We start from the raw sequence: 26,176 nt of genomic DNA, 5'->3' as shown, positions 1-26,176 counted from the left end.
TTTCAAGTGTAAAAACTGTACTAATTTAATTACTGCTATGTTGGATATGATTATTGAATCTCTTTTTTTTATTTATTTATTTAAGAGTTGTGTTAATTTGCGAGTGATCACCCCTCATATTGATAAGGTGTTAGCTCAGTTTCGACAACGTGCAAGTATACCAACACAAAGCACCTTCAGTTCTTCTTCAGAACCAGTCTCCTCTTCAGAACCAGAAAGGGCTAAAATTGATAATGACTTATACAATGAGATGAGGATCAAAAAACTAGAGGATCAAATTTCACAGCTCTTGCAGAAGGTTACTAGTCTTAAGGTACATCACATTTACATAAAGGCCTTTTATGTTTCAGATGTGTATCTTGCTGGCTGATATAGGTGTGGCAGAGTGAGGAGAGAGATGTGTATATTAATGTATGCGCACTCATTTTGGAGGTAATCAGGTGCCACAAGTGATGAGGGGACAATATAAGAACATTCATAAACTTGAAAAACTATAGACAATACTTACAACAGATCATAGGAATTTGCATACAGGATCAAATGTGTGGTCCATTTAGTTCATTATGCTGTCTCTTATCTGGGTATGATATGGGTATGACGTTAATATTTTTCTTAATCTTTTGACACATGCCACAAACCAGTTAGAAATATGAAAAGTGGTAAAATCCTAGCACTGTGAAAGTTGTTAATGATACAAAATAATGGCCCAATCAGTCTGAATTTACCTTTGGGGGTGGAGGGGATATTTTCCAGTGTATAGTGGTGGTGGTTTTTTGTTCGCTTGTTTTGGGTTTTTTTTTTAATGGTAGTACATGATGTCCCTGGCATATTTATAAGAGCTTGACTAAATGCACACAAGCAATAGATGCAGTTGTTTTCCATGTCCACCAAGCGTAGGACTAGAACTAATTTTCAGCAAGGGAGATTTCCAGTAGATGTTAGGAAAGTGTTCCTAACTATAAGTATAATTTAGCAATGGAACAGGCTGTCATTGGTGGTATTTAAGAATAAGTTAGCCCATCCCAGACAAAATGTTTATCTAGGTATATTTAATTCTGCCTCAGTGTGGAGGGGATGGAGTAGATTACCTCTTGAGGTTCCTTCCAGCCTTACATTTCTATGATCTCTAGTTATGAACAAACTTGATGAGATAAATTAATACATAAAGTGCTCTCTGGCACCTACATCTGTAGAGTTGAACCAGTATAATTTCACTGGGTAGAAGGGGGGCATGATTTGGGGGCGCATACCTTTGTTCAATGCTGGGCCCTAATCCTTAGAAGATGGGCTGAACTAAAATAGAGGGTCTTCAATTTTGTAGTTCCTCTATCCTGATGAGGGAGCAAATTATTAGAATACTTTATTCCCATGTTTGTTTATAACCTTGTTGTCAGATAACTTGATACTGGGGAATTTTTTTTTTCCTTTCATGTGAACTGAAAGTAGTTTAGAGTTTTAACTATTCCTTATGAGAAACAACTTTTTAACAACCTTCTTTGGTAATTGCAGAAGTTTCAAAGAGTAATGAGTAAGCAATTACCCATGATCTGGCACACTGTTCTGCCAGCATAGCTAGGTTTCCAACATGAGAGCAAAGGCTAAAATGGTTGGCTGACAAAGGGGGAGAAATGTAACTACTGTATGTGGAATCTTCTGTGATTCTATGATTATCAGGGTTGGAAGGGACCTCAGGAGGTCATCTAGTCCAACCCCCTGTTCAAAGCAGGACCAATCCCCAACTAAATCATCCCAGCCAGGGCTTTGTCAAGCTTGACCTTAAAAACCTCAAAGGAAGGAGATTCCACCACCTCCCAAGGGAACCCAGACCAGTGCTTCACCACCCTCCTAGTGAAAAAGTTTTTTCTAATATCCAACCTAAATCTCCCCCACTGCAACTTGAGACCATTATTCCTTCTTCTGTCATCTGCTATCACTGAGAACAGTCTAGATCCAGCCTCTTTGGAACCCCCTTTCAGGTAGTTGAAAGCAGCTATCAAATCCCCTCCCCCCCCCCTTCTTCTGCAGACTAAATAATCCCAGTTCCCTCAAACAGTAAATCTATTTCTATCAAAACCCTAATCCTTCAAAGTAGATTTGAAAAAAACACTTTAGAAACTACTTAAGTAATTTTTTATTTTTTATATTTTTTGGACTAACAACTTTGTACTTGTTTTTGTTCTTAGGTGTCTAATTGTTCAAGAACAGGCACTCCTTTGAAAGTTCTCAAAGCAAAGAGAGACACAGATCTGACTTCTGAGAGTGAATGTGAAAGTGGAAAAGAGAATAACAGAAAGCTGGCTAAAAGAAGCAAGATCCCTAATTATCGTAAATCTACTTTGTCTACTAAGCACCATGCTAATCATCTGAAAGGCAACGTAACTGACAGGTACATTCAGATCGGACACCAAAATACCCAAAAGGTTTAAAAAGATTGAGTACTTACAAAATTTTAAGTTGAGCTGAACGAATTCAGGATTTGAGGTGATAAAGATGCATGATGCCTGTGGTGGTGATTTTTATAGCATTAATGAAGTTCCCAGTTCTTAGAAATTTCATTCATGTTCTCTTCATTGGTTAGTGCAATGTTTCTTAAACTTCTGAAAGCTTTTCCTCAGCAGGAAAATACAATCAACCAGTTGTTGTGTTCTTCCTGTAATCCCATCATGGTTGGGGTTTTTTTTTTTGTTTTTTACTTTAGTTTTTTTTTAACTCCATATTCTGCCTCTTTTTTTCCTTAATATTAGCCTTTCATGCCTCCCACTTTGAGAAATGATGGGGTAGATTGGTGCAGATTTTAATTTAACTTTTTCTTTTCTTACATGCTTTGCATAGTGAGTGGTTAATTAACAAAGTTGACATCTGAAACATCCTCACTAGCATCTGAGTTAACTCCATTTAAATGAACAGGACAGTTCATACCACATGCTGCTTTAGACTCCATGCAAACTGAAGCAGACATTGCTACACTGATGTACTTGTCATGTTTTTGAAGGTTCTCTCCATAACCATGACAACTAAAGACTTTTTTTAATGAAAGCTCAGACTCTGAAGAAACAAATGTAATCTGTCCATACATCCCTGGATAGTCCTTTGTGCTTCCCACAGAGGGTCATGTCCCATACTGTGGGAAGTATTGCATTAGTAGATGGCTGTGATGACAGATTGTATTGAACTGTTTTTCCCTCAATACATGCAGGTAGCTTCCCTTTAAGTACCACTCTGTCCACAGGGTTTTACTTTAATGTGTTATGACAAATGTTATAGTATTTTGGTTCATCAGTACTTCTACAGTGACCCCATATGAAGGCAAAGAACCTTCCTTTCAGTGCTGCCTTTGATCATTAGAACTTTCAGTCACGCTTGTAAGAAAATGTCAGTGTAGATCAGACAGCATACTTTAGAAACTAATTGATTTTTACAGGAGGGCAATGTCTAACTATGCTAGGACATTCTCAAGATACTTGAAAATCACACTGAAAATATGATAAGTTTGTTAAACAGATACAGAGGAGTGGTTCTCAGCTCGCGGGTCCCTTGCGGACCAATCAGCACACAGCTGCAGCCCATGTGACATCCTCAGGGTCATACAGGTAGTGTGTGTGTGTGTGTGTATATATATATATATATACGTATGTGTATATATATATATATATATATATATATATATATATATATATTTATTTTGTGGTTGCTGCTCACATTACACATAGAGAGCTGTATATGTGGCCCACCATGGTAAATAGGTTGAGAACCACTGTTTAAGAGCATAAATATTCATTTACCCAAATACTGTAATAGTGTGATAGGTCTTACATGTGTATAGTGTATTTCAACGAAGGATCCCAAAGCATTTTACAAACTAGGTCCTGATCCTGCAACTGTGTCCTCAGAGCCCCATTGAAATGATTGGGACTCTATGTGGATGCAGTTGTAAATTCGACACAAGTCGTGGATGAAACAATACTGTAGTGCTGTCACATCTGGGATAAAATACATTTCACAAAACCATTTTAGCACAGGAAATGAGAATATTTTATTTAGTTGAAACTAGGGGGAGCTGCAGATGGGCATAATTAGTCAAAATGTTCTGCTTACTGAGGCTACTCTTAAAGATCCTAATTTCCTTGGAAATAGGCTTGTAGACAAAGAACCAAACAACACGGATGTTCTTACTTTACTTGGTTTTAAGCACTGGAAAAAAGCTAATGTACATATATTTAGAAAAGTTAAACGGGTTGACCCAGATAACTTTAGGTTTGTTAATCTGACGCTGATCCCAAACAAAATGGGGGAAAGATTGGTATAGGTTGCAGTCAGTTTAAAAAAAAAAAAAAAAATCATGTTGGTTGATATGGCCTTATGCAGAATAGGTCTTGTCTAATTTGACAGCATTTTTGATAAGTTTACAAGCTTGATAAGGGTAGCTGCTGACAAACTATGTGAAAGATTTAATTTTAGTATTGTGCAACATTCTGATGGGGGTGGTGGGGTGGAAATTGGCACAGCTGGCCTAATTGAAAGCTCAAAAAGAAACTAAGGCCATGTCTTCACTACGGAGCTAAATCAGCACTGCTGCAGTCGATGCGTGGCATCAATTTAGCAGATCTGGTGAAGACACGCTAAATCGATTGGAGAGCACTCTCCCATCAATTTCTGTACGCCCCCTCCCCTAAAAGACTAAGGTAGGTCAGCAGGACTGTGTCTCCCATCGACACAGCACAGTGTAGATACCGTGGTAAGTGGATCTAGCTAGTTCAGTTATGTTGTGGTGTTTACGTAACTGAAGTAGTGTAACTTAGATCAATTTGCCGCAGTAGTCTAGATCCAGTTTAAGGGGTGAGGGCAGTGGTGAGCTGGAGCCAGTTCACACCAGTTCACGCGAACCGGTTGTTAAATTTTGAACCAGTTTTAGAACCTGTTGGTAAAAATTGTTACAGCTCCCTGAGCTCCCGGCCGGGGAGGCTCCCCCAGCCCCTCCTCTGCCGTCCCCCCTCTCGCAGAGCCTCAATGTGCTGTGCCACGCCACCGGCGCCAGCGCCCTGGACCACTCCTGGGCAGCTCTGCAGCTCATGCCGCTTTGAGTAGCATGGTAAGGGGGTGGGGCGGTGAGCTCCAGCGGGCCGTGCGGCATCCATACATGCTGCCCTGAGCAGCGTGGTAAGGGGGCGGGGCCGGGGCTGGGAGGAGGGGTTGGATAAGGGGCAGAGAGCAGTTGTAGGGGGTGGTGGTTCTGGGGGAGCGGTCAAGGGACGGGGGGGGTTGGGTAGGTGTGGGAGTTCCGGGGGGGTCTGTCGCGCAGGACCGGTGCAACGACTAGGCAGCTGCCTAGGGCACCAAGTGGTTGGGAGCACCAAAAAGCGGTGCCCCAAAAATTTTTTTTAAACAGCAGAGCACAAGGCTGCCACTGCTCCCCGTCTCCTGGCTCCAGAGGGGCTGCCCATGGCGCAGCCAGTCCCTCCACCCGGGGGAGCAGCCAGCAGTGGAGCAGGGAAGGGGAGGGTCTAGCACTAGCAGTTGCGTCTTCTTCCCCGTGCTGTGGGCCGAGCTGAGCTCCCCGTTGCCCCTGGGGCTCTCAGCAGCAGCCGCCCCCGCTGAGAGCCCCAGGGGCAGTGGGGAGCCCAGCTTGGGTGTGCAGGGGCTGGCTGCCTGCGCTGCTGCTGAGAGCCCCGGGGAGCCCAGCTTGGGCTCAGGGGGGCTGGTTGCCTGCACCACTGCTGAGAGCTCCAGGGCAGTGGGGAGCCCAGCTCAGCCCGCGGTGCTGGGAAGAAGGCACAGCTGCGCTCCGCTCTTCGGGCGGAGAAGCTGGGTGTCTACTCCGCCTGAAAGGTACCTAGCCAGGCCACGGGGAGCTGCAGGGGCCCACGGAGCGCTGGGGGGTGGGCAGGTCCAGTCCCTAGCCTGGGGAATGGTGTATGTGGGAGCAACCCGGGCACCCCTCCCCCAGCCAGTGCCACCCCTCCAACACCCACTGACCAGCTACTTCTCCCCTGTGCACCCACCACCCCAACAACCTACCCCGTCCTGCCACTTTTGCCTCTGAGCAATCTCCACCTGGCAACTCCCCCCCCTCCCCCCCAGCCAGCCAGCCACGGTCACCCTCACCCCTGCATCAACCTCAGGACCCCCCCCCCGCCTGCCCACTCCTCCCTTGTGCAAACCCCTCCCTGCCACCTTCCCCCGCCCACCCCACCCCCCCGCAACAACCCCAGGCACATACACACCCCTGCCTGCCAGCCAGCCCCATGTAACAACCCCCTCCTGCCTACTTCTCCCTTGTGCCACTCCCTCCCTGCCACTGCATCCCTGCAACAAGCCCCTTTTTCTCTGTGCAATCTCTTCCCTGCCACTACACCCTCCCACCCCCTCTATCTCTTGGCACATCCCTTATATCAGAACTTTTTATAGAGAACCGGTTGTTAAGATTTTGGCAGCTCATCACTGGTTGAGGGGATCATCCAGTGGATGTGTTTCTAGCGAGGTCCCCCACAGATTTGTTTCTTGGTCCAGTGTGATTTATTATCTTTTTCAATTATATGAAAGAAAATATAAAATCATTGCTGGTTAAATTTGCAGATGATGCAAAAATTGGTCCTTGTCATTTACTACTCACTAATTTAGTTATACAGAGCAACCTATATGGCCTGGTTCATATGAACAACATGTTTTAACTTAGCCAAATGCATGACCTTGCATTTGAAAACAAAGAATGTAGGTCAAACTTTTGGGACTTTATTGTGGAAAGCGGAGACTTTGCTAAGGACTGCAAGTTCAGGTCAGTTAACCATTTTCTGTAATAACTCCACTTACAGTAAAAGATTAAATAGCACAAGTTTATGACTTCACATGGAAATAGTTGGCTGTTAGTATTTGTTTCTTTTGTATTTACCCCTTTCCAATCATTCATACATCTTTTTTTTTTTAAAGAGTGTATTCTCTTCTTATGTTAAGGTATTTGTATACCCACATCTTGGAAATGAAATTGGTTATTGATTCATCTGTGGCTTATGAATAATATAACTTCCACAGTTAGTTGTTCTTTGGATTTCACTAAGGATCAGTAAATTTTCATTTTGGAGCCCAAGAATAGATTATTTCAAAACTGTTTCCAGAATCTTGACTCCTCAAAAGGTCACAGAGAACCTAATCAATATTCTATAATAGATAAAATGTCAGCAATTGAGTTATGTACCGAGCATCCAGGTAGACTGCTTATATATGTTAATATATGTGTATTTACATTTATTTACACTTTGTGGTCCTTAGTTTTTCTTTATCATAACACATTTAAATCCTATGTTTTTGCTTTTTCTCTCCTGCCCAAGGAAGTAGATGTGTTTTTGTTTTTGTTTTTCAAACAAATCGAAGAAACCCACATGCTGCTGTGTCAAAATCTTTCCTTGGATCACTATACAAACTAAAAATGTGGATATTTTTCCAACTTGACCTCCTCCTTATTTTCATGAATTAAGAAACAAATTTTTAGACTCATTCATGTAATCCTTTTATGTAGGGCACCATTCACTTTTTCTGTCTCTGTCCTTGCTGATTACTTGTCTTTCTCTTCCTTGCCTCTTGAGCATCCGCATTTAGGACCAGGACCACTGTGAATCCCAAAAGATACATGTATCCGCTGCTTGAACTGGATTTGACCCAAACATCCTCCTCTACACTTTTATGGAATGGAAGGCTACTGTGCTGCTACAGTGGTCTTTGCCCAGTTGTTCAATCTTCAACCATGAGTGAATGCTCTTTCCACTTTTAGTGGCTGTATTGAAGCACCTGTCTGAGAGTATGTCCACACCTCAAGCTCAGGATGTAATTCTCAGCCTGAGGAGATTCACTCATGCTAGCTCTGATTGAGCTAGCATACTAAAAGTTGAATGTAGTAGGAGCAGCGGGAGGGCCCAGCTGCCCTGAGTTTTTGCCATCTTGGATAATAACTACCTTTTGTGTCTGATGATCACGATACCTGATGGCTGTACTTGGCGGTTTTTTAATTATACCTTAGTGTCCTTTACATGCTAACTGCGGAATATAAAAAGTGAGATTTAGAATGTAGTTAATACCAATGGTCTGACCTTAAAATCAAACCTCTGAAATTCTCTTACTACATTTAGATTGACAGTGTCTGTAGACCACCATTAAATCGCTTTCAAAATAACACATCCATGAGTACTGCATATTTTTACAGTTAACCTTCTAATTATAATTGTTAATTCCCATTCTGTTTACAACTTGTTCTCCTAAATTTAGATGTGCATTTCAGTATAGTTGACTCTTCCAGCTTCTAATATTGGCAGATGTTGTCTTGTGATATAGGCACTTCTGACACTTGATGTCATTAGTGTGTAAAGAGACATTTAACTTTCTACACTTCTTAAGTACATTAACTTTTTTCTACTACTGCAGGAGAGAGGAGCAGAATTTCTTAAAGCCGAAGTGTCTGCATTCTCAAATGAAAGAGAACTCTTCTTTTGTAAATTCAGCTTCAGAAACACCAGACTTGGAAGTGGTGGGAAAATCAGCCAGGAAATTGATGGGAAGACCAAAGAGTCAAATAAGAAAAACAGAAGACCTAAATTCAAGTACTGCAGAGGAATCTACTTACAGGGTATGTTTTTACTTGCAATAAAGTAAATAGAAAAATGTAATCTTCACCTGCAGTAGAGCAAGTGTGAATACAGAGGCTGTCCAAGGAAAATTCTAAAATGAGTTGTGAGTAGGATCACTTTGCTAAACTGTTTTGTAAAAGTAGTGAAGTCTTTTAATAATGAAAAAATTAAAACAAACTTTTTAACAACATATTACTATGTGTTTTGTGTTTTAATAAATTGTTAATGGTCACCTCTGCCAGAAAAGACATCTTCTACAAATTTATGCTCTGCCAACATAAATCCTTCTACAAATAAGTAGAAAACAATAAAAAGCAAAGCTGTAATGATATAACCCTCCTATATAAGTCAGTTGGCTGAGCCAGTGATTCTGTTAAGCTTTCCTACCTCAAGCAGATGAATGCAACTCCTCTGGCTGGCTAGACTAGATGGTTACTGTGTTCTATTTACCCAATATTCTTTTGCCTACTCTGGTCTTCCATCAGTTTCCTAAAAGTACAAACAATTTTACAAGAGCTATTAACCTAATTTAAGCAGAAGAGCCAATCATTTTATAAAACTTGAAGGTTTCAGAATGTGAGTTTTTAATATATTTTTGTTCAGGTATTAGTTCAAGAACTGGATCAGGAGAAAGAGAAGAGGTGGAAAGCTGAACAAGCCGAAAAAAAACTCGGAGAATATGTCAAAGAACTACAGAAACAATCAAAAGAAGAAAAGGATATTCAGAGTATGGCTGTGTACGCTACAGACAGGTAAAGGAAAAAGATGCTTAATCCAAGGCACACTGCTTATGTGGCTTAGAGAAATGAGGAAAGAGTTAAGCAGTAAACTTTCAAAATAATATATGTACATAGGGAAGTAATACCAGGACTTCAGTTGATTTGGTTTACAGTGAAATCCCCTCTTTGAAAGTGTGTTCCTCAGTCTTTTCTGTCCTCCAAATGGACAAAGTGGCCTATCTAATGAGTTATATGCATTTAGTTCTCTTTCCTCCTTATGCCAATCCTGAATGAAAGAAAACACCCAGCCATTTCAAAGTAAACAGTTCCTAACATCTAGACTAGCATAGGTCCTCTCATCAAAAAGCCCCAGGGGCCGCAGGCATGTGTTGGCCCTCACTGCTCCTGGAAGGGGCCAGCTTAGGCAGGGAGCCTGCCTTAGCCTTGCTGCACCTGCCACCAAAAGGGAGTCTCTGGAGGTACGTGCCCCCTCCAGGAGCCAGCACCCCATACCCACTCCTGCACCCCAACCCTCTGCCCCAGGCTCAGCCCAGAGCCCACACCCGCTCCCAAACCTCTGCCCCATGAAAGTGAGTGAGGGTGGAGGGAAATGGGGCGGGGCTTTGGGGAAGGGGCGGGGTAGATCCTGGGTTGCCCTTAGATTCAAAAAGTGATCTTGGCCATAAAAAAAGGTTGGAGACCACTGTTTTAGTAAATATAATTAAGAGGGGAATGTACTTACGTTATTGCACTAACGTTTAGGTTAAAGGAACTGATTTTGAGAGAGAGAAATACAAAAACAGGACTGCAAGCTGATATCCAGCAATTGAAGGATGAAACTGAAAGACTTACCAATGAGTTAAATCAAGCAAGAAATAAAGAGGAAGATCAACGAAAGGCTCTACAAACTTTAGAAGAAACGTTATCCAAGATGGAGACACAAAGAGTACAGGAACAAGCAACAGGGGTATAGATTTAGCATTGGTTGCCTATAATAATGGGATGGCATCTAATAAGCACATAAAAATACTAAAGAGCCCCTAAAAAATGTCAAAGCCTCAATTTCTGTTTTTAAATTGTAGTTTTTACTGTGAAAATATTTGATTAAATATGCATTTTTAATTACTGTTCTTTCAAATTTAAAGAATGGGCAGGCAATAAAGTATTAAATGTATATTATAAAAAAATGGGTAAGGGTCAATCACTTTTTGATTCAATGTTTTTTTTTCAACCGTATATATTAATGAAAAGAGGCTTGTAAATAACCTAAAAATATGTATTCTTTAAATTGGTAATACAGGCCTTAACAATCATACCAAAGAACTTAAATTTTTTTTGCAATTATCTTGTGTCTGTTTGACTGAAGAAATTAATTGTATGCCTGTAAGTTTATACAGAACAAAATAATAATAAGCAGTAGTGTATTAGATGCTTTTTGATTCTTAAAGTGAAAAAGCATGGTGATACTATGACCAAAAGAGGCACTGGATTTTTTTTTTTTTTTTTTTTTGGCTTTTATACAGCACAAAGAGCAGATACTAGACTCGTATTGTTCATCAAATTATTTTACAAGTAGTCTAGGATTACTGAGAGTTTGGAAATGACCTCCAAATCCAAAGCATGTATCCTGCCTTTCACTTAAGAAGGGAAAGAACTAAATCCAGTCATACTCTTCCAAATGTACAGGTTTGGAGGTTGTTGTTTTAGAAAGGTAATTATTTAGTGGTGCATAAAGCCCCTGATTTCTTTAGTGGTGGGGAAGATCCTAGAATAAATCCCTTACCATCGGGTAGCAGTGACATCATCTTATTACCTACAAAAAGAACCGTTTATTAGGTAAATACCTATCTACTGTTTGGGTCTTTAGAGTTTTATTGACCTGTATTGTTGAATATTATAGATTTTCAGATAATAGACAGGATTACTTTGAAACTAATTTTTTCTTCTCAACAGTTCAGCTGTATTATTACTGTGCTTTGTCTTTCAGTTCAAATAATAGATATTTTCTACAATATTTATCGAGTTCTTTTCCTAAATGCAGTGCAGAGTTGGCTTGATTTTTAACATGATGGTTGAGAACATCACTATTCAGGAACTAATACCAAAGTAATACCTTTACCAGTGATAGTTATTTGTTTGTTCTATTAATATGAACACAAGATTTGTGACCTATTGTAAATCTAATTTTTGTACTTTCATTGTATGGCTAATTTTCATCTCAAAGTGTATATCCCCATTGTAGAGTCTTTATCAAGGCTTTCTGTGAAAAGTCACCAGGTTTAATGAACATTAAAAAATCAACAAAAAAACTTGATTGTGCCCCATTTCATCCCCAGTAACAATGGGAATAAATAGATTGTTAGACATGACTCATGGGGAAGCATGTCCTAAAATGAAGAACTAGAAAAAATGCTTTTATTGTGGAGAATAAATAGATCCACAGAACTTGATTAGCCTGAACGACTTGGTCTTTAGACACCCTCCTAGGTAACTTTAGAAGTCATTGCCAATGAAAATTAAACCTTGACTGAGATACTTCTGTACCTTATTATTTTTTCCCTCCCCTCCTCCCTCCTCCCCCCAAGTGTTCATGCAGGAGATGATGTCCCATTGAAAATGCAGGGCTTTTATACATTGACACAGGGCATCAGGTATTGAGATTACCTCCCTCAAAACTATACCATCTCAAATTGCTTACTTGCAATATCACAAATGTCCTTTGACCTTCTGATTTGATATGATAATCCAATATCAATTGGGAAGATAGTGAAATAACTGCAGAGAAAACTGATCGCTATTTTGCTTTTCTGAGACCAGGAAACTAAACAGCTTGTTTTTCCCTTCCATCTCTATCCTTTAAATCAGTAATGCTTTAATAATTGTTCCTTTAGAATGATACTCAGAGAAAGTGCTTTGTCTGTTAATCAACTATTAACAGCTTTACAGTACAGTTATTCTCATGCTTTTTCTCTCTCTGGCCTAATGACTCTTGACTTACTCATCCACAGTGAAATATAGTTGCTTTTTGGTGACAATAACTCAAAATCAGTAATCTACAGACTTTATTGGTCCAAAGTATAGACTGCACCAAGTATTCTAAAGATTAAGTGGCGTTGCTTCACCAAAGTTCTGTCTGAAATTGTGACTTTATAATTGAGGTAAATAAGTCTTTCAAGGTACTTATATTTTTAAAATCCTTCTGAATCCTTACTCTGTAAACTGGTAAATATCCCTTGGCTTTTATAAAGTGCCAAAAACCCTTTGAAGATTTTCAGTTAGCATTGTTACATTTGATATGGGGTATACTACATTGTTGCAAATTTGGCTGCATATTCAATATTTCTTGGAGAAGTCTTATTCTGTATTAGTCTGGTAAGGTGACAAAAACAGTGGCCTTTTATGAAAATACCTTAACAGTCATGGTGTTTGCCACAGAAATAAAAGCCCTGATAAACGCACTGCTTTAATAAGACCGTTGTTGTTTTTTATCCTAATTGAAAGCTTTAGGAAGAAGCAGCAGTTTTAAGACTTGTTCTTCTGATTTTATAAATTTTATACAGATGAAGCGGATTCAAGAGGCAGAACTTAAAGCTTCAGCAACTGAGAGAGAAGTACAGTTACTTCGAGTATCTCTTCGACAACAGAAAGAGAAGGTGCAACAACTACATGAGCTTCTCCTGTTAAAAGAGCAAGAGCACAGGTTTGTTTCTTTACCATAATCCAGAGAGGGTATGTTAATACTGCAGAACCTAGAAAAGCTTTGCTTGTTTGGGGATGTTCTGCTATGGTTAGAATCTAAGCCAATTTATTTGAAAATATGTTTTGAGAAGTCCTATCCTGTTTGTCTGCCCTTTTGTTAAAATGGCAGATTTGGAGGTTTTGGGGAGGATAGCAGAAGAGGTTACTTCCATTCTCTCCTCTCATCAACTCCGTAGTAGGTGCTGAGAAGGAAATACTGGGCAGCAACTTTCCCTCATCTGAGACTTCCATGCAGATAAACGTATTCCGCAAATCTTTCTTTGATTTGTTTTTCATCAATGACTTACATTGTTCAAAACTGTCAAAGACTTGAATGAAAGATACCTTATATTCATTCCTGGATAAAAGCATATCAAAACTTCAGTTGCTTTCATACAAAATTTCTTTGCATTAACTTTCAGTGTTTTACAGTATGAAAGATAGACAAGTCCTACAGCATCTATTCAAGATGAATCCTAGCAGATTATTCCTTTTGTCAGTGATCGCAGTTGTGCTGACCTTGCGGGAAAACAGGTTTTAACACATGTGCAGTTTGGATAGCTCAGTACAGCAAACAAGACAAATTATGTACAAGTAGTTCTGATTTTTATACTGGTCTTGATTTGTGTTTGTTTAAACTCTTGCTGAATAGCATAGTCTTAAAATGGCTTTCAGAGGGATAGCAGTCATATAATCTTATTCCAGCATACTTCAGTAAAATACAAACAATATAGTGCAGGACTCTCAGTGGAAATGAGTTTAATGTTGTCATATGCTATCAGAGTTTCAATTTGTTCTATCCTAGCAGAATTTCTAAGGCTAAGAACATTTTCATTTCTTATTTTAAGAACATTAAAGTAGTGGACTAATTCCTAATTTGTGTCTTCCTAAAAATGTCTTATTTACATCCCCATTGCATACTTTACACACACTTTTTTTTCTTCTCCTTTCTATTGCTATTTTTTAACAGAATTATGGATTATATGTATTCGAGGACAAATTCAGAGGTTCTGTACGTTTTTATACAGTAACTCCTCACTTAACCTGGATGACATTAACATTTTGTTGTTAAATCGCTGATGTATTAGAGAATATACTCATTTAAAGTTGCACAATGTTTGCTGCTAATGTTGTTTGATTGTGGGGGCTTGGAACCAGGGTGGGCCAGCAGCCCCCCTCCCCCATCAGCTCACCTCCATCACCACCACCCAGCACCTCCCGCAGATGAGCAACTCCCCCAGTCCTTTCCACACTTTCTGCCCTTAGCAGTCAGCTGTTCCATGGTGCTTAGGAGGCTCCAGGAGGGAAGGGGGAGGGACAAGGATGCAGCACGCAGCCTCCTCCCTCCCCTCCAGAGCCTCCTGAATGCCCTGAAACAGCTGATTTCTGCAGACGGGAGGAGCAAGGAGCTGCGTGCCGCATCTTTGCTCCTCTTCCCTACCCTCCCAGAGCCTCCTGAATTCCGCAAAACAGCTGTTCCACGACATTCAGGAGGCAGGGAGGAGGAGTGAGGACATGGTGCACTCGGGAGGGCGGAGCAGGGGTGGGAAGAGGTGGGACAAGGGTGGGGCCTTAGGGGAAGGGGTGGAGTGAGGGCGGGCCTGGGCAGAGCGAGGGATTGAACAGCCCCCAGCACTTTGGAAAGAACAGCAAGAGGAGCAGCCAGATCTACCCTCTGACACCACTACCTCAACCAAGCTTCACAATCATAATTGCTGAGTACAGTATTAAATTTTGTTTTAAATTATTTAAAACCTACACTGCATATGTATATAATGTCTTTTGTCTGGTGAAAAAAAATTTCCCTGGAACCTAATCTCCCCCATTTACATTAATTCTTATGAGGAAACTGGATTCATTTAACATCGTTTCACTTAAAGTTGTATTTTTCAAGACCACAACTACAGCGTTAAGCGAGGAGTTACTATATTTGTGTAAGTGCAGATGAGGGTGTGGGTTTGTAGTGGGAAAAGCAACCCACAGAATGGTGTAAATATGAGAGGTCTGTGAATTTTTGAGGATATTTTGACCATCTATTTATTTGCCAGTGACCAAAAGTCTCAGTCTTCTGAAATTTTTTGCAAAGTAAGTCTTTCCAAATTTTTGGACCCTTTTTTGCACAAAACTGTAGAACCCACCAGTTTCTAAACTCAGGTATGTAAATATCCCCCTCATTTGAACTACAATAGATTTTCTTAAATCTATTAGTCTTAGATTTCCACTCAACTGAAAATAAAAACGCCAAAACAGGGCTGTTGGTTTTCAGCAGTGTCAACATAATGCTCTTTGAAGGTGAGGGAGAGAGACTATATAATAATAATAATGTATTCCTTGCCACGGCACCGTAGTGCAAAACCTTAACATTGGCCCCAGCAACCTCAAGAAGCACATCTGGTAGGCATCCTTGCACTGGTGAAATCTGTGGTGTGATGTTTTCCCACAAAAAAATACAAGGTCGGGGTTAAGATTTTGCACATTAATGCGATGGTGAGGAGTCTGCGGTATGTTTTTGTGTTACTATAGAAGTAGGAGATGTGAGGGGTGTGGGGACTTATTTATAATTGGATGAATGTCTGTCAGTGAATATGTAGTGTGAGAATGAAGGTATGTTAACTGATGCTTGCTGCTAAGGGTTCTGATGGGTGTTTCCCTTTAGTGAAAAACCAGTTATGGTCGCTAAATAGTTTTCGTTTTCCTTCTTTGTTGGAATTATATAGTTATACTGAAGTATAAAACATGGATTATCTACCCACTGTTCTCCTTGACCCTCAAAAAAGTATCTCATGAAGAGCAATGATGTAAATACATGGTTCCTATCTTGTTCTTATTATAGTGTTTTAATTTTTTTTAAAAATAAACCTAGTGATATAGTATTGAAAGATACTGCAATTCTGAATTTAATGTACATGTGATTGGTAACTCCAGGAGAGAACTTGAAACCCGAGTTGCTTTGAATGGATCTGAATTCCAAGATGCCTTGTCAAAAGAAATTGCTAAAGAACAACAACGGCATGAAGAACGCGTTAGAGAATTTCAGGAGAAAATTAGTATGTTAAACCAGCAGTATATGGAGTTAGAAAATGAATTTCGTATTGCTTTAACTATTGAAGCCAAAAGGTTTAAAGAGGTAAGATTAAGACGGTATCTTGAAAAATGTGTGGAGTCGAGGAGGTTGTCAAATTCTGTGCTTGTATTTAAAAACAACCAAAAAAAAAAACCCCAAACTTTTTTTCCTCTCCTTGTTCGTTAATCAAAAATGACAATTTTAAGTGTTAAAGTAACAGCTGGTTTTAAATTAATTTAATTCTTTTTTTGAGATCCAGTTTAATCTTTTGAGATACTATTTGAAACGTTAGTCATTTGGTTTGACTGAATAAGTTCTGTGCATTCATAATTTAACAAATAACTTCAGGTGATATAAAATACCTTAGGAATGGATGGAATTAATCTCACCTCCATTATTTCAAATTACCAGATTGTATTTTCACTCTACCCTACACACACAGATTTGGAAAGCTAATCTTTTTGTTAACCTGTTTTTATCGTACAGGTTAAGGACGGTTTTGAAAATGTTACTGCTGAGTTAGCAGAACATAAGTGTACCCTTTTTCAATCTCAGCAAAAGGAAAAGCAGTCAGCAGCTCTGATTCAAGAGCTAACATCCATGGTGAAAGAACAGAAAGTAAGAATTACAGAGGTAGTGAAGTCAAAACAAGAAACAACAGCAAATCTAAAGGTAAATGTTTTGAAGCCTTTTTTTAAAATTATACAGCACTTTAGACAAGAAGTTGCAGCATTAACAATACTCAGTATATTTCAGCTTGAAGTTAACATTGGCTAAAAATGGGATAAGGAAATAAACAATGTTAATATTGACAGTAATCTCAATTCTCACATCTTATCACTCACTCTCACTCAGACTTCTCAGATGCACAATATAGCCAAATACACACGCATACAATTCCTCACAATTGCACTCCTGTTTTGTGGTGATAGCAAGTTGTACATGATAGTAACTACTTGAAACTGAGATTCAGAGAGTATTTAATACTGTGAACTTTTGTAAACTCAGAAATGACAATATTTAACTGCAGAACAGTTAATTTTCAAATGATTTGTATATGAATTAATTAACTTACAGTACTTCCTAAGTACTGTACAAAGTACTGTTATTGGGATTTATATCATTAGCATTATTACAGTGATTTAGATGATATAATAGTGACTACCTGTAATTTGCATTAGCTGCTGTGCAGCACACTTTCTGAAGATATTATCTACAATATTATAATATTCACAAATAGCCATTAAAAATTAGGAACATCATCACATTTAACAAATTTTCTAGCTGTTAAATATAAGTCCAGCAATCATGGACTTGTAGCTTTTTCCAAGAGGCCGGGGAAAGGTATGCGTAGCTTTAGAGATTGCAAATTACTTTTTTAATGTCAAGTCAGCTTTCAAAAAGAAAATAAATTTTCAAGAGCATAACATTCAATGTATTATGCCAAATGGAATCTCTGTCAGAGAATAACTGTTGGAAATTTTGATTATTCCTTGAAACTATTTTTAAAAGTATAAAATATCCTTTTTAAAAAAAGCCTATTTATAAGGTATGGAAAAAATGAATTTTGCATGTTTTGGGTTAGATATGTCTTGTGGTGTTGAAGCCCACCCATTACAGCCCCATTTGTTTCCTTTAGATTAACTTCTGCTGTGCAACCTAAATTCTCCATTTCCTCTCTTCAGATTTTTTGCACTTCTTTTAATTAAAGTTATTTCCTCTTAAATTTATTCATATATATTTTCAAGCAAACTCTATTAGGTTTGTCCGTGAATAAAATGCATAAACTGTGTTGACTGATGAAACAAATGCCAGTGCTTTGTTACAGATAAGATGCCAATTTTTTTCAGACAAAACCTTGTGTGTAAGCGGAATATCCTCTTAAATAGCTAGTTAGTATTAACTGTCATAGTTAAAGTGGTGTTAATTATATCGAATTCTTGCATATTTGTCTTACAGAATCTTACTTTGTGTTTTTCCTACTATTCATTCATGTATACAGAGTCGAATCAGAGCACTTGAAACTATGGTTGAGGAGGACAAACAAAAGACTATTCAAATTGAACTCTTGAAACAGGAAAAATCAAAACTTATTTCTCAGCTGACAGCCCAGGAATCTGTAATTGATGGATTAAAAGTGGAAAGAAAAATGTGGGGACAAGAGTTGGCACAACAGGGTAAAAATACAGCAATTTTGTGGTAGAATATGATACCATAAATTAAATAGATATTTCACTTGCATTTCTTCCCTGAACAGTTGTATTGCCACAAGGCACTGTAGCACCACCTGAGACAAATAATCTCCAACCATAGTTTTTTATTTGACACAGAAAGGGCTACTTTTCATAGGAGTGGCATTATTAAAAATGATTAGCCTACACTTCCTGCTATACATTTAAGTAGTTGGAAAGAGTAGTGTTCTGGTACATGACCCTCTTCATAGCCCAACATTTTTGAGAGTCATGTCAATGAGCAGTTATCCAGTGGATGGAAACTCACATGAAAGCTAAAATATTTCTGTCCAAACACCACTTAAACGGTATTGTCATCTTGTCATAAAGGAATACATATTTACTATATTTTTGTTAAGGATAGGTTGAAGATCTACAAAAACAAGTAATAAAATCCCAAGGAAAAAAATCTTGTAGAAAAACCATACACAGTTTTAACTTTTTGAGCTCAGAATTTTCACTAAATACAATGTCGCTTATCTGTTAATTAAGTGAAAAATAGGCTTATTATATCAGGATACCATAGTTAAATGTTAAAATTAATCAGAATGTGAGAGCCAAAGATAAGGAATAAAAAGATAAACTGTTACTAATTATAATTTTGTGTGGTATTCTGTTAACTCAATATATTTTTTATACTTCATTTGATTATTTATGGGAGGAAAATATTTCTTAGTGTGTGGGCTCAATAAGGGACACTTCAGAACACCTGACATTGTGATTATTTTGGTTTTTACTTATACATAACTGGTTTGGAGGGACACCGCTGTTTGCTTTCATCCCCTTTTATACAGTTTTTCCATACATATTGATATGAATTGCAACAGGGAAAAAAAGAAATAGTGTCACATTCTACTCCACTTTGTTTTACCCAGTGGTGGAGATGATTTGCTTGGATGTGGCCATTCCTTTGTGCAAGCAACTACTTGGAGTCACAGTGACAGTTGAATAGTGCCTAGAAAAATGGTTTAAAGCTATTCATAAAACAAATAGTAGTATCACAGGTTTCAGAGTAACAGCCGTGTTAGTCTGTATTCGCAAAAAGAAAAGGAGTACTTGTGGCACCTTAGAGACTAACCAATTTATTTGAGCATGAGCTTTCGTGAGCTACAGCTCACTTCATCGGATGCATCACAGAGTATATCACAGTATATTCAAAGGTGGTAATCTCAGAGAATGTTCTGTACGTACCCTGTTCTCACTTCTTTTTCATTCAGGTGTTTTTATATTTGGCAAAACATTATGCTTGCCATATTAAAATTGAGGCTTTTTAAAATGTATTTAATTGAGTTTTAAGCACAAGACCAGAAGCATTGTTGTGGAACAGGTGAGGTGGACCAAAATTGGTCCTCTAGTACTCCTAATGTATTGAGTAATATACATCTCTCCTTGTGTGATTGTTAAGTCAAATTATAGAGAACAAATGTGCAATCATCTACTTTCATTGACTTATTACTTGTTCAGGGAGGAGGATAGCACATAAAATGCAACAAAGTATTGCAGGGAGGCTCAAGTTTGAGAGAATTCCCTCAGTATTAAATAGCGTTACTTACTCTGTATTTCATAGTGGTATTGATACCTGTGTCACAGAATGCCCATTTCCACCTTCATCCCCCAAAGTGAAAATCAAATTGCAGGTGTCCTTGAAGACCAATTTAAATGTTGGAGCAATAAGTGATGTTGTAGCTTTTATCCTTCTTGTTCTGCTGCAACATAACTAGCAGTACAGATTTAGCACCATCTGGTGGTCTCTTTGAGATTGCTTAGCTTAGATCTGTAAGCATTATTACTGATCATTTGTTATAGAAGTGCCCAAAGGTCTAAACAGCAAGTGTTTAATACCATTAAGTAGCCACTGTTGAACATTTTCCAAAAAAATTGTGTAGTTACAAATTAAGGTTCCAGTATAGCAGTTTGCTCCATGCAGGCGTTATATGTATGTCCACACTTGCATAAAATGTTCACTTTCCTGAAATTTGCTTGGAAAATGCCTTCAAGATCTGCAGTGCTGTAATGTTGTGTTTATCCAGGTGCTTCTCTTGCTCAAGACCGTGGAAAACTAGAAGCAAAAATTGAGGTTCTGACCAATGAAAGTGAGATTCTGAAAAAACAAAATGAACGTGACAATGATGCTCTAAGAATTAAGACCAAAATAGTGGAAGATCAAACAGAAACAATTAGAAAATTAAAAAAAGTAAGTGCTGTGTGTGTGTGTGCGCATGTACAGCATGCTTAAATTAAACAGAGTTGGAGTGAAAATTGTGGCAGTGACTTGAATAAAATTAGAAAGGCAGTGCCATGGCTGTCTGAGAGTGCACTCCCATTGACTTCATTGGGTGCAGGACAAGGCCATATATGATTGTTGCAATGATATAACTTATCTCTGTATTTATGTTCAGACTTACTCCCATATAGCCCACATAAAAATCATTATCAGAAATGTAGAAGAAAAATGTAGGACAAGTCTCACTTAATTGATAATGTTTTGCTTATTAAAATAATCAGTTGAATTTGCTTGAAATTTTATATTCAAGTATAAAATATTTTTTTCTCTTATTCTGTTTCTCTTGCATTCAGGGAGCAATAGGGTAACATACTTACTGTTAAACTAGCATTATAAATTCCAGTGGGGCTCAAACCTTTGCCTCATTTATCATAGCAAAATTGCGTTATTTCTGGAGGAGTTTGTCTAAGTAGATTAATATAGACAAATTATCTGCTAGTTATATAGAGTATATCTTTAAAAGTAGCAGAGTTTGAACTCTTCAATGTTCTTTTATTACAACTTTTCCATCAGAAATTATATAATGTATTATTCTATTTAAGGATACTTCCAGTAAATAAAGCAAAATATAAAGCTGGACTTGAAAGTAGTTGAGGTTCCTTTGCCTAAAAGAAGCTAATTAGATTCCTTAATCAGTTGTTGCTTTGTTTTTGTTTTCCAACCAATATATCCTGTAAGTTAACATAATTGCAAGAAAGTTTTATGTTAAGAAAAACGAGGAGCATACATAGGACTAGAATGGACCTTGTGGGTGCTTGAATCTAGTACCCTGCTGTCACAAGCAACTGTCGCATCCCACTCATAAACGTATCAGGCTTCATCTTAAAACGAGTTGAGTTGTATAGGAAGTCTGTTCCAGAACTTCACTGCTCTGATGGCTTTAAAGTTTCATCTAATTTTCAGCCTAAACTTATTTATGGCCAGTTTATACTACCCATTTATCCCAAAACAAATGGTGTTTTTTCTAGGATTTACAGGAGAGAGATGAGCAGATGAGAAAACAGCGTGAAGAAAAAGTTGAAATCCAAAAGACTTTTCAGGTGCAATTGGATGAAAAAACTGCACAATTGGAAGAGCTAATAGAAAAGTTAGAAAGGCAAAATTTAAGAAAAGAGGAATTAAAACAACTGTTAGAAGAAAAAGATGCAGAACTGGAAGATATTAGGAAAGCATACAGGTGATGTATAATATTGTAAGCATAATGAAATGTTATGATCCACACTGAAATTTCAAGTGAGATCTTGCGTTCAGATTGGTTGGGAGAAGAGTACATGGGTAGGCCAGAGCCCCACTTTTGATGGTTAGAACTAGAAAATGGGGAAATGTAGAAGTATCACTCCCCCCCCCCCCCCCCAGTTTTAAAAGATGATAGGCTCTGTATGTACTCTGAACGCGTGTGTTTTATTTTCAGTGCAGTGAATAAGAAGTGGCAAGATAAAGGAGAACTACTAAGCCACCTGGAGACACAAGTTAAACAAATGAAAGAAAACTTTGATATCAAGGAAAAGAAGCTGATCGAAGAGAGAAACCAAAGCCTTCAAACTCAAAAGTAAAAACAAAAATACTAATAATGGTTGTCTTGTACATAGTCTACCATGCAAGACAGGTGAAATCTTGGTACACAATATTAGAGTTCATAATGAAGTTGCAAGTACTTTCTATAGGTCCAATCCCACACACTCTTATATACACAAGTATTTCTTGTGAGTAAGAACTACTTCTGTAAAGTAGGTATCTGCAGAATCTTCCCCTCAGTTTTTAACTGCACTTTCAATGTATTTGAAGATTTTTAGATTCCCAGCTCTTTGCCCCCAAATGTTTAGTACTCAGATGAAGTTACTACCTATTGGAGATCCTAGTTCTATGGCCACACTGAGATTAAATTTTATTAATCCTTGTTTATATAAAACATAAATTTGCAATCCACAGATAGGAGGCCCGTTTAGCGTAAATTTATTGATAGGCTAAATGCGTATTCCTGTTTGTGTGACTTAGCATTTGTGTTGCTACAGCACCAAACGTGGTTATAATTAATTGCCAGTACTAAGGTTTTCCTTTAATGCCTAGTATATTTGAGGGGAAAAGAATAAGTAAGACAGTGTCTGAATTTCCTTCTCCCTCCTCTCCTTCCTCCCACCCCCCACATTATTACTGAAAAGTTGGAGTGGTTTTTTTGTTTGTTTTTGGTTTTTTTACATTTGGATCCATTGTATGTTTTAATATGACTTTATTTCTCTGTCATCAGTGCTTTCAGCGGAAGTGTTAGTTGACGCAATTAACAGCGGATTAGGAGTTGATAGTAAACAAAAAGCCTAAGGAAATGACACCTTTAAAAAAAAAATCATGTAGCCATATTGTGAAGATGAAGGCAGTTTCCAGTAAACACATGTACAAGTGGCACTACCTACCATGTCAGCCAAATAAATACTGAATGATGTGTCCATATAACTGTAGTCTCATAAGCCTTGTCTATGCTAGGAAAACTTTTTTCAAAGACTTCCCACTATATTGTTAATGATGCTGTGGCTACTGCAACCATTTTTTTAAGCACTGTTTGCTTTCTCTTTAAGCATAGGTAGTTTAACAGTGGACCTTGTGTAGTTAGGCCACACACACAACAGCAATAAGCAAAGACATGGCAAGTTATGCTAGACCCAATGATGCAAAAGAAACAATGACTAATGAGATTAGGTAGTCAAAGACATTATTTTGATTTTCCACAAAACTTCCTTGAGAAAAGGACTGCTCATTGCTACAACTATTCTGTTAGTGTGCCTCACTAAAATATAACTACTGATGAAGTACCTCTTTCTGCTAAGGACTTAGTCTACATATCCCCCTCTAAAACTGGTAAAATGTTGTTTTTCCTTTGGTGAGGATTTCCTCCGTTATTTTAAGAGAGGTGGGACATAATGGTCATCTGGTCAGCGGAATAATCTTAATGATCTAAATTTCGTTTCTCCAGAACAAAATGGAATAGCTGATAGGGCTAAGCACTGGAAGCAGTGCTGGAAACTCAGTGCTGCTGAAATGTATCCTAGAAAAAACACTATGTGAAATTTCATAGGGCTGTGTATTCATAGTGTTGCTATACTGTGTAGTTGCAAATTCTAGTTTTATACTGAAACATCCTCTCAGGAGCTTCTGAGTCTGCAGGGATCTGCCACAAGATTTACCCTTTTAATTCTCAGAAAATGTGTTGTAATAGGCCCATATTCGCCCAACCTGCTTCGAAGAAATGGTGGAAATAATACTTAGACCATTTAAGTAAGAACAATAATATGTATATCTTTTGCTACAATAAGTAGATGGTTGAAAGCCTTAGGGGTCGTTAGCACCCTTAACAAGAGCAAGTGTGAATCTTCTAGTTCAGTGGTCACCAGCCGGTTGATCGCAATCAACTGGTCAATCCTAGAGGATCTCCCAGTCTATCGCAATCTCCAGCTGTGCAGGAACCACAAACCGCAGCCACTGGGAGCTGCGGGCAGCCATGCAAATGTAAACAAACTGTCTGGCAGCCTACCAGTGGATTACCCTGAGGGGCCGCATGCGGCCCATGGGCCACAGGTTGCCCATCACTATTACCATTACCTTTTAAGACTCTGTCAGTTATTTCTGGCTTTCTTAAGGATTAACATATTTCATCCTATTTTAGGGTTGCAATGGAAAAACTTCATTCAGTGGATGATGCTTTTAGAAGACAGCTTGAGTCAACGCTAGCAGCTCATCAGGCAGAATTACTGCAGCTGGCAAATGAAAAACAAAGACAAATTGAAGCAGCAAATGAAAAGGTAATGTATTTTAATAAAATGTCAGACCTTAAAATCTGTATTTTCAGTCCCAGCATTGTTATATGTAGTCTTTTTGGGTGTCTGTGTTGGCTAATCACCATTAATGAAAGCATTGTTGACACTGATTTTTTTAGTATTGGCCCAATAATAGATTCACTAAAAGGGCATAGACAGTAGGCAGACTCTGAATATTCTTTGTTCAAGGAACATGCAGTCACTTGCCAGTGCATGAACATCCTTTAATTATTAGAGAGGCGAGAAAAATTGTGTTAAAGTATTTTATGTAACACTGTACTTTTGTTTTAGCTTTTATAATTCCTGTGACAGATGTGAGACCTTAGAAGCATGCAAACTTCAAAAGACTATTCTATTGAGATGTGCCAGTGGATTAGTTGTAAACTTTGTTTTCTACAAATGTTACATGTATCATCGTGAGATAAGGACTGCATTCTCGCTCCATTGTGGAGGGTTACTGAGCTTCCCCAAAGAACAAGTCACTTGGGAGTTGCATGGATTGATTTAAATCTCTGACTTTGATAATTAGTTAAATCAGGAAACCTTGGTGTAAATGATTGATTTTCCTCTTGTTTTGCATTTTTACATTTTAGTGATTTTCCTAAAGATGGGTTGATTCTCATGGTTGGTAACCATTAAAACACGTTGACTTGCAACTAAATATAGCCTTTACACTAAATTTGGTGCTTTTTTGCTAAAGAGGGGGAGGAGGATGATACTCTATATGGATACACATTTAGGCAATTTTATAGTTTCTTACATATATTCAGATTCTTTATTTACATTTTCATGTTAAAAATGGTAACTGATGCAGTACATGCTTACTAGATCATTAATTTTTTTACTTGTGATTTGTGTCAAGCCATTTGGAGCCTCTCTTTGGCATCTGCACCAGGTTAAATCCTAGGAGCTAGGGGATGCTCAGCAGTCTGCACTCCTCTCCCCCTCCCACAACCCCAACTGGCCAATGCATGCCAGAGACTCCTGGGGGGGAATTAGAAGGGGTAGAAGCTATCTGATGTCCCTCAGCAAGTGTCTCCTTCCCTCACTGCTGGGGCTGTCGTCCTTTCACCACCAGCCGCATCACGTTTCCCCCACCCATTGAGGTATGTAGGTGGCATTTTGGATGGAAATCCAAATTCAATTACAACTGCACAAAAACAGCATTTTATTTTTTTTATGAAATAAAACTACCTTAAAATACTGTGTACACAAACGTCTTTAGATTTTAAATGATTTGCATTTAAAATTAACTGATTTATTAAACAAAGGAAGTATTATATGAAGTTAATGAATTGAACTTATTGTTCCTGGTCACAGTGTTCTTCAAAGTTTTTAGAACTCGTAAATCTCCTAGATTGGAAAAGGAAAAACGCTTTTGTGCTTTTTCAACTCCCAGTTAGTTTTGTAACTTTGAATGAACCAGTAATTGAACTGACTTAGTTGAATAAAGTGAAATGAAGAAACTATTCTCTTTGTACCTCAGAAGAGGCTACTTTTGTCAAAAGCTGATTTAGCACCTCGGTGAACTCTGGGTCCAAGTACTTATCCAGTGACTTTGACCAGTTCAGTGGTTTGACTTTTTTTAAAACTTGGCAGTAAACGTACTCAATTTTTATTTAAATTTGAATATATTATAATGTATAAATAGATTTACTAGATTGTTTAACATAGATTTTAATTTCAAATATAATAAATTAGTTATTTTTAAAAAATTTAATT

General features: G+C 38.2%; 1 protein-coding gene and 1 long non-coding RNA gene across 5 annotated transcripts in view; one reads left to right on the top strand and one right to left on the bottom strand.

Annotated features, from left to right (window-relative positions):
- The window catches only part of LOC125632627 (uncharacterized), a 34,717-nt gene that overhangs the window by 1,721 nt on the left and 6,820 nt on the right, over positions 1–26,176 (bottom strand). The gene's annotated exons all lie outside the window — the stretch shown is intronic.
- LRRCC1 (leucine rich repeat and coiled-coil centrosomal protein 1) overlaps positions 1–26,176 on the top strand; it is a 40,858-nt gene that overhangs the window by 9,712 nt on the left and 4,970 nt on the right. For 2 of the 4 annotated variants that reach the window (XM_048841099.2, XM_048841103.2), the window contains 13 exons: positions 86–313; positions 2,184–2,386; positions 8,410–8,611; positions 9,216–9,364; positions 10,094–10,298; positions 12,892–13,031; positions 15,995–16,196; positions 16,620–16,805; positions 18,136–18,310; positions 20,395–20,558; positions 21,617–21,825; positions 22,060–22,197; positions 24,304–24,439. In XM_048841099.2, the coding sequence (XP_048697056.2) occupies positions 86–313; positions 2,184–2,386; positions 8,410–8,611; positions 9,216–9,364; positions 10,094–10,298; positions 12,892–13,031; positions 15,995–16,196; positions 16,620–16,805; positions 18,136–18,310; positions 20,395–20,558; positions 21,617–21,825; positions 22,060–22,197; positions 24,304–24,439 (2,337 nt within the window). Of the gene's footprint in view, positions 1–85; positions 314–2,183; positions 2,387–8,409; positions 8,612–9,215; positions 9,365–10,093; positions 10,299–12,891; positions 13,032–15,994; positions 16,197–16,619; positions 16,806–18,135; positions 18,311–20,394; positions 20,559–21,616; positions 21,826–22,059; positions 22,255–24,303; positions 24,440–26,176 lie in introns of those variants that run through there. The other 2 variants (XR_007355369.2, XM_048841100.2) reach the window with 2 other exon arrangements.

This window comes from Caretta caretta, chromosome 2 (assembly GCF_965140235.1).
Source record: "Caretta caretta isolate rCarCar2 chromosome 2, rCarCar1.hap1, whole genome shotgun sequence".
Lineage (NCBI taxonomy): Eukaryota > Metazoa > Chordata > Testudines > Cheloniidae > Caretta > Caretta caretta.
This window is presented reverse-complemented; position numbering and strand designations above follow the sequence as displayed.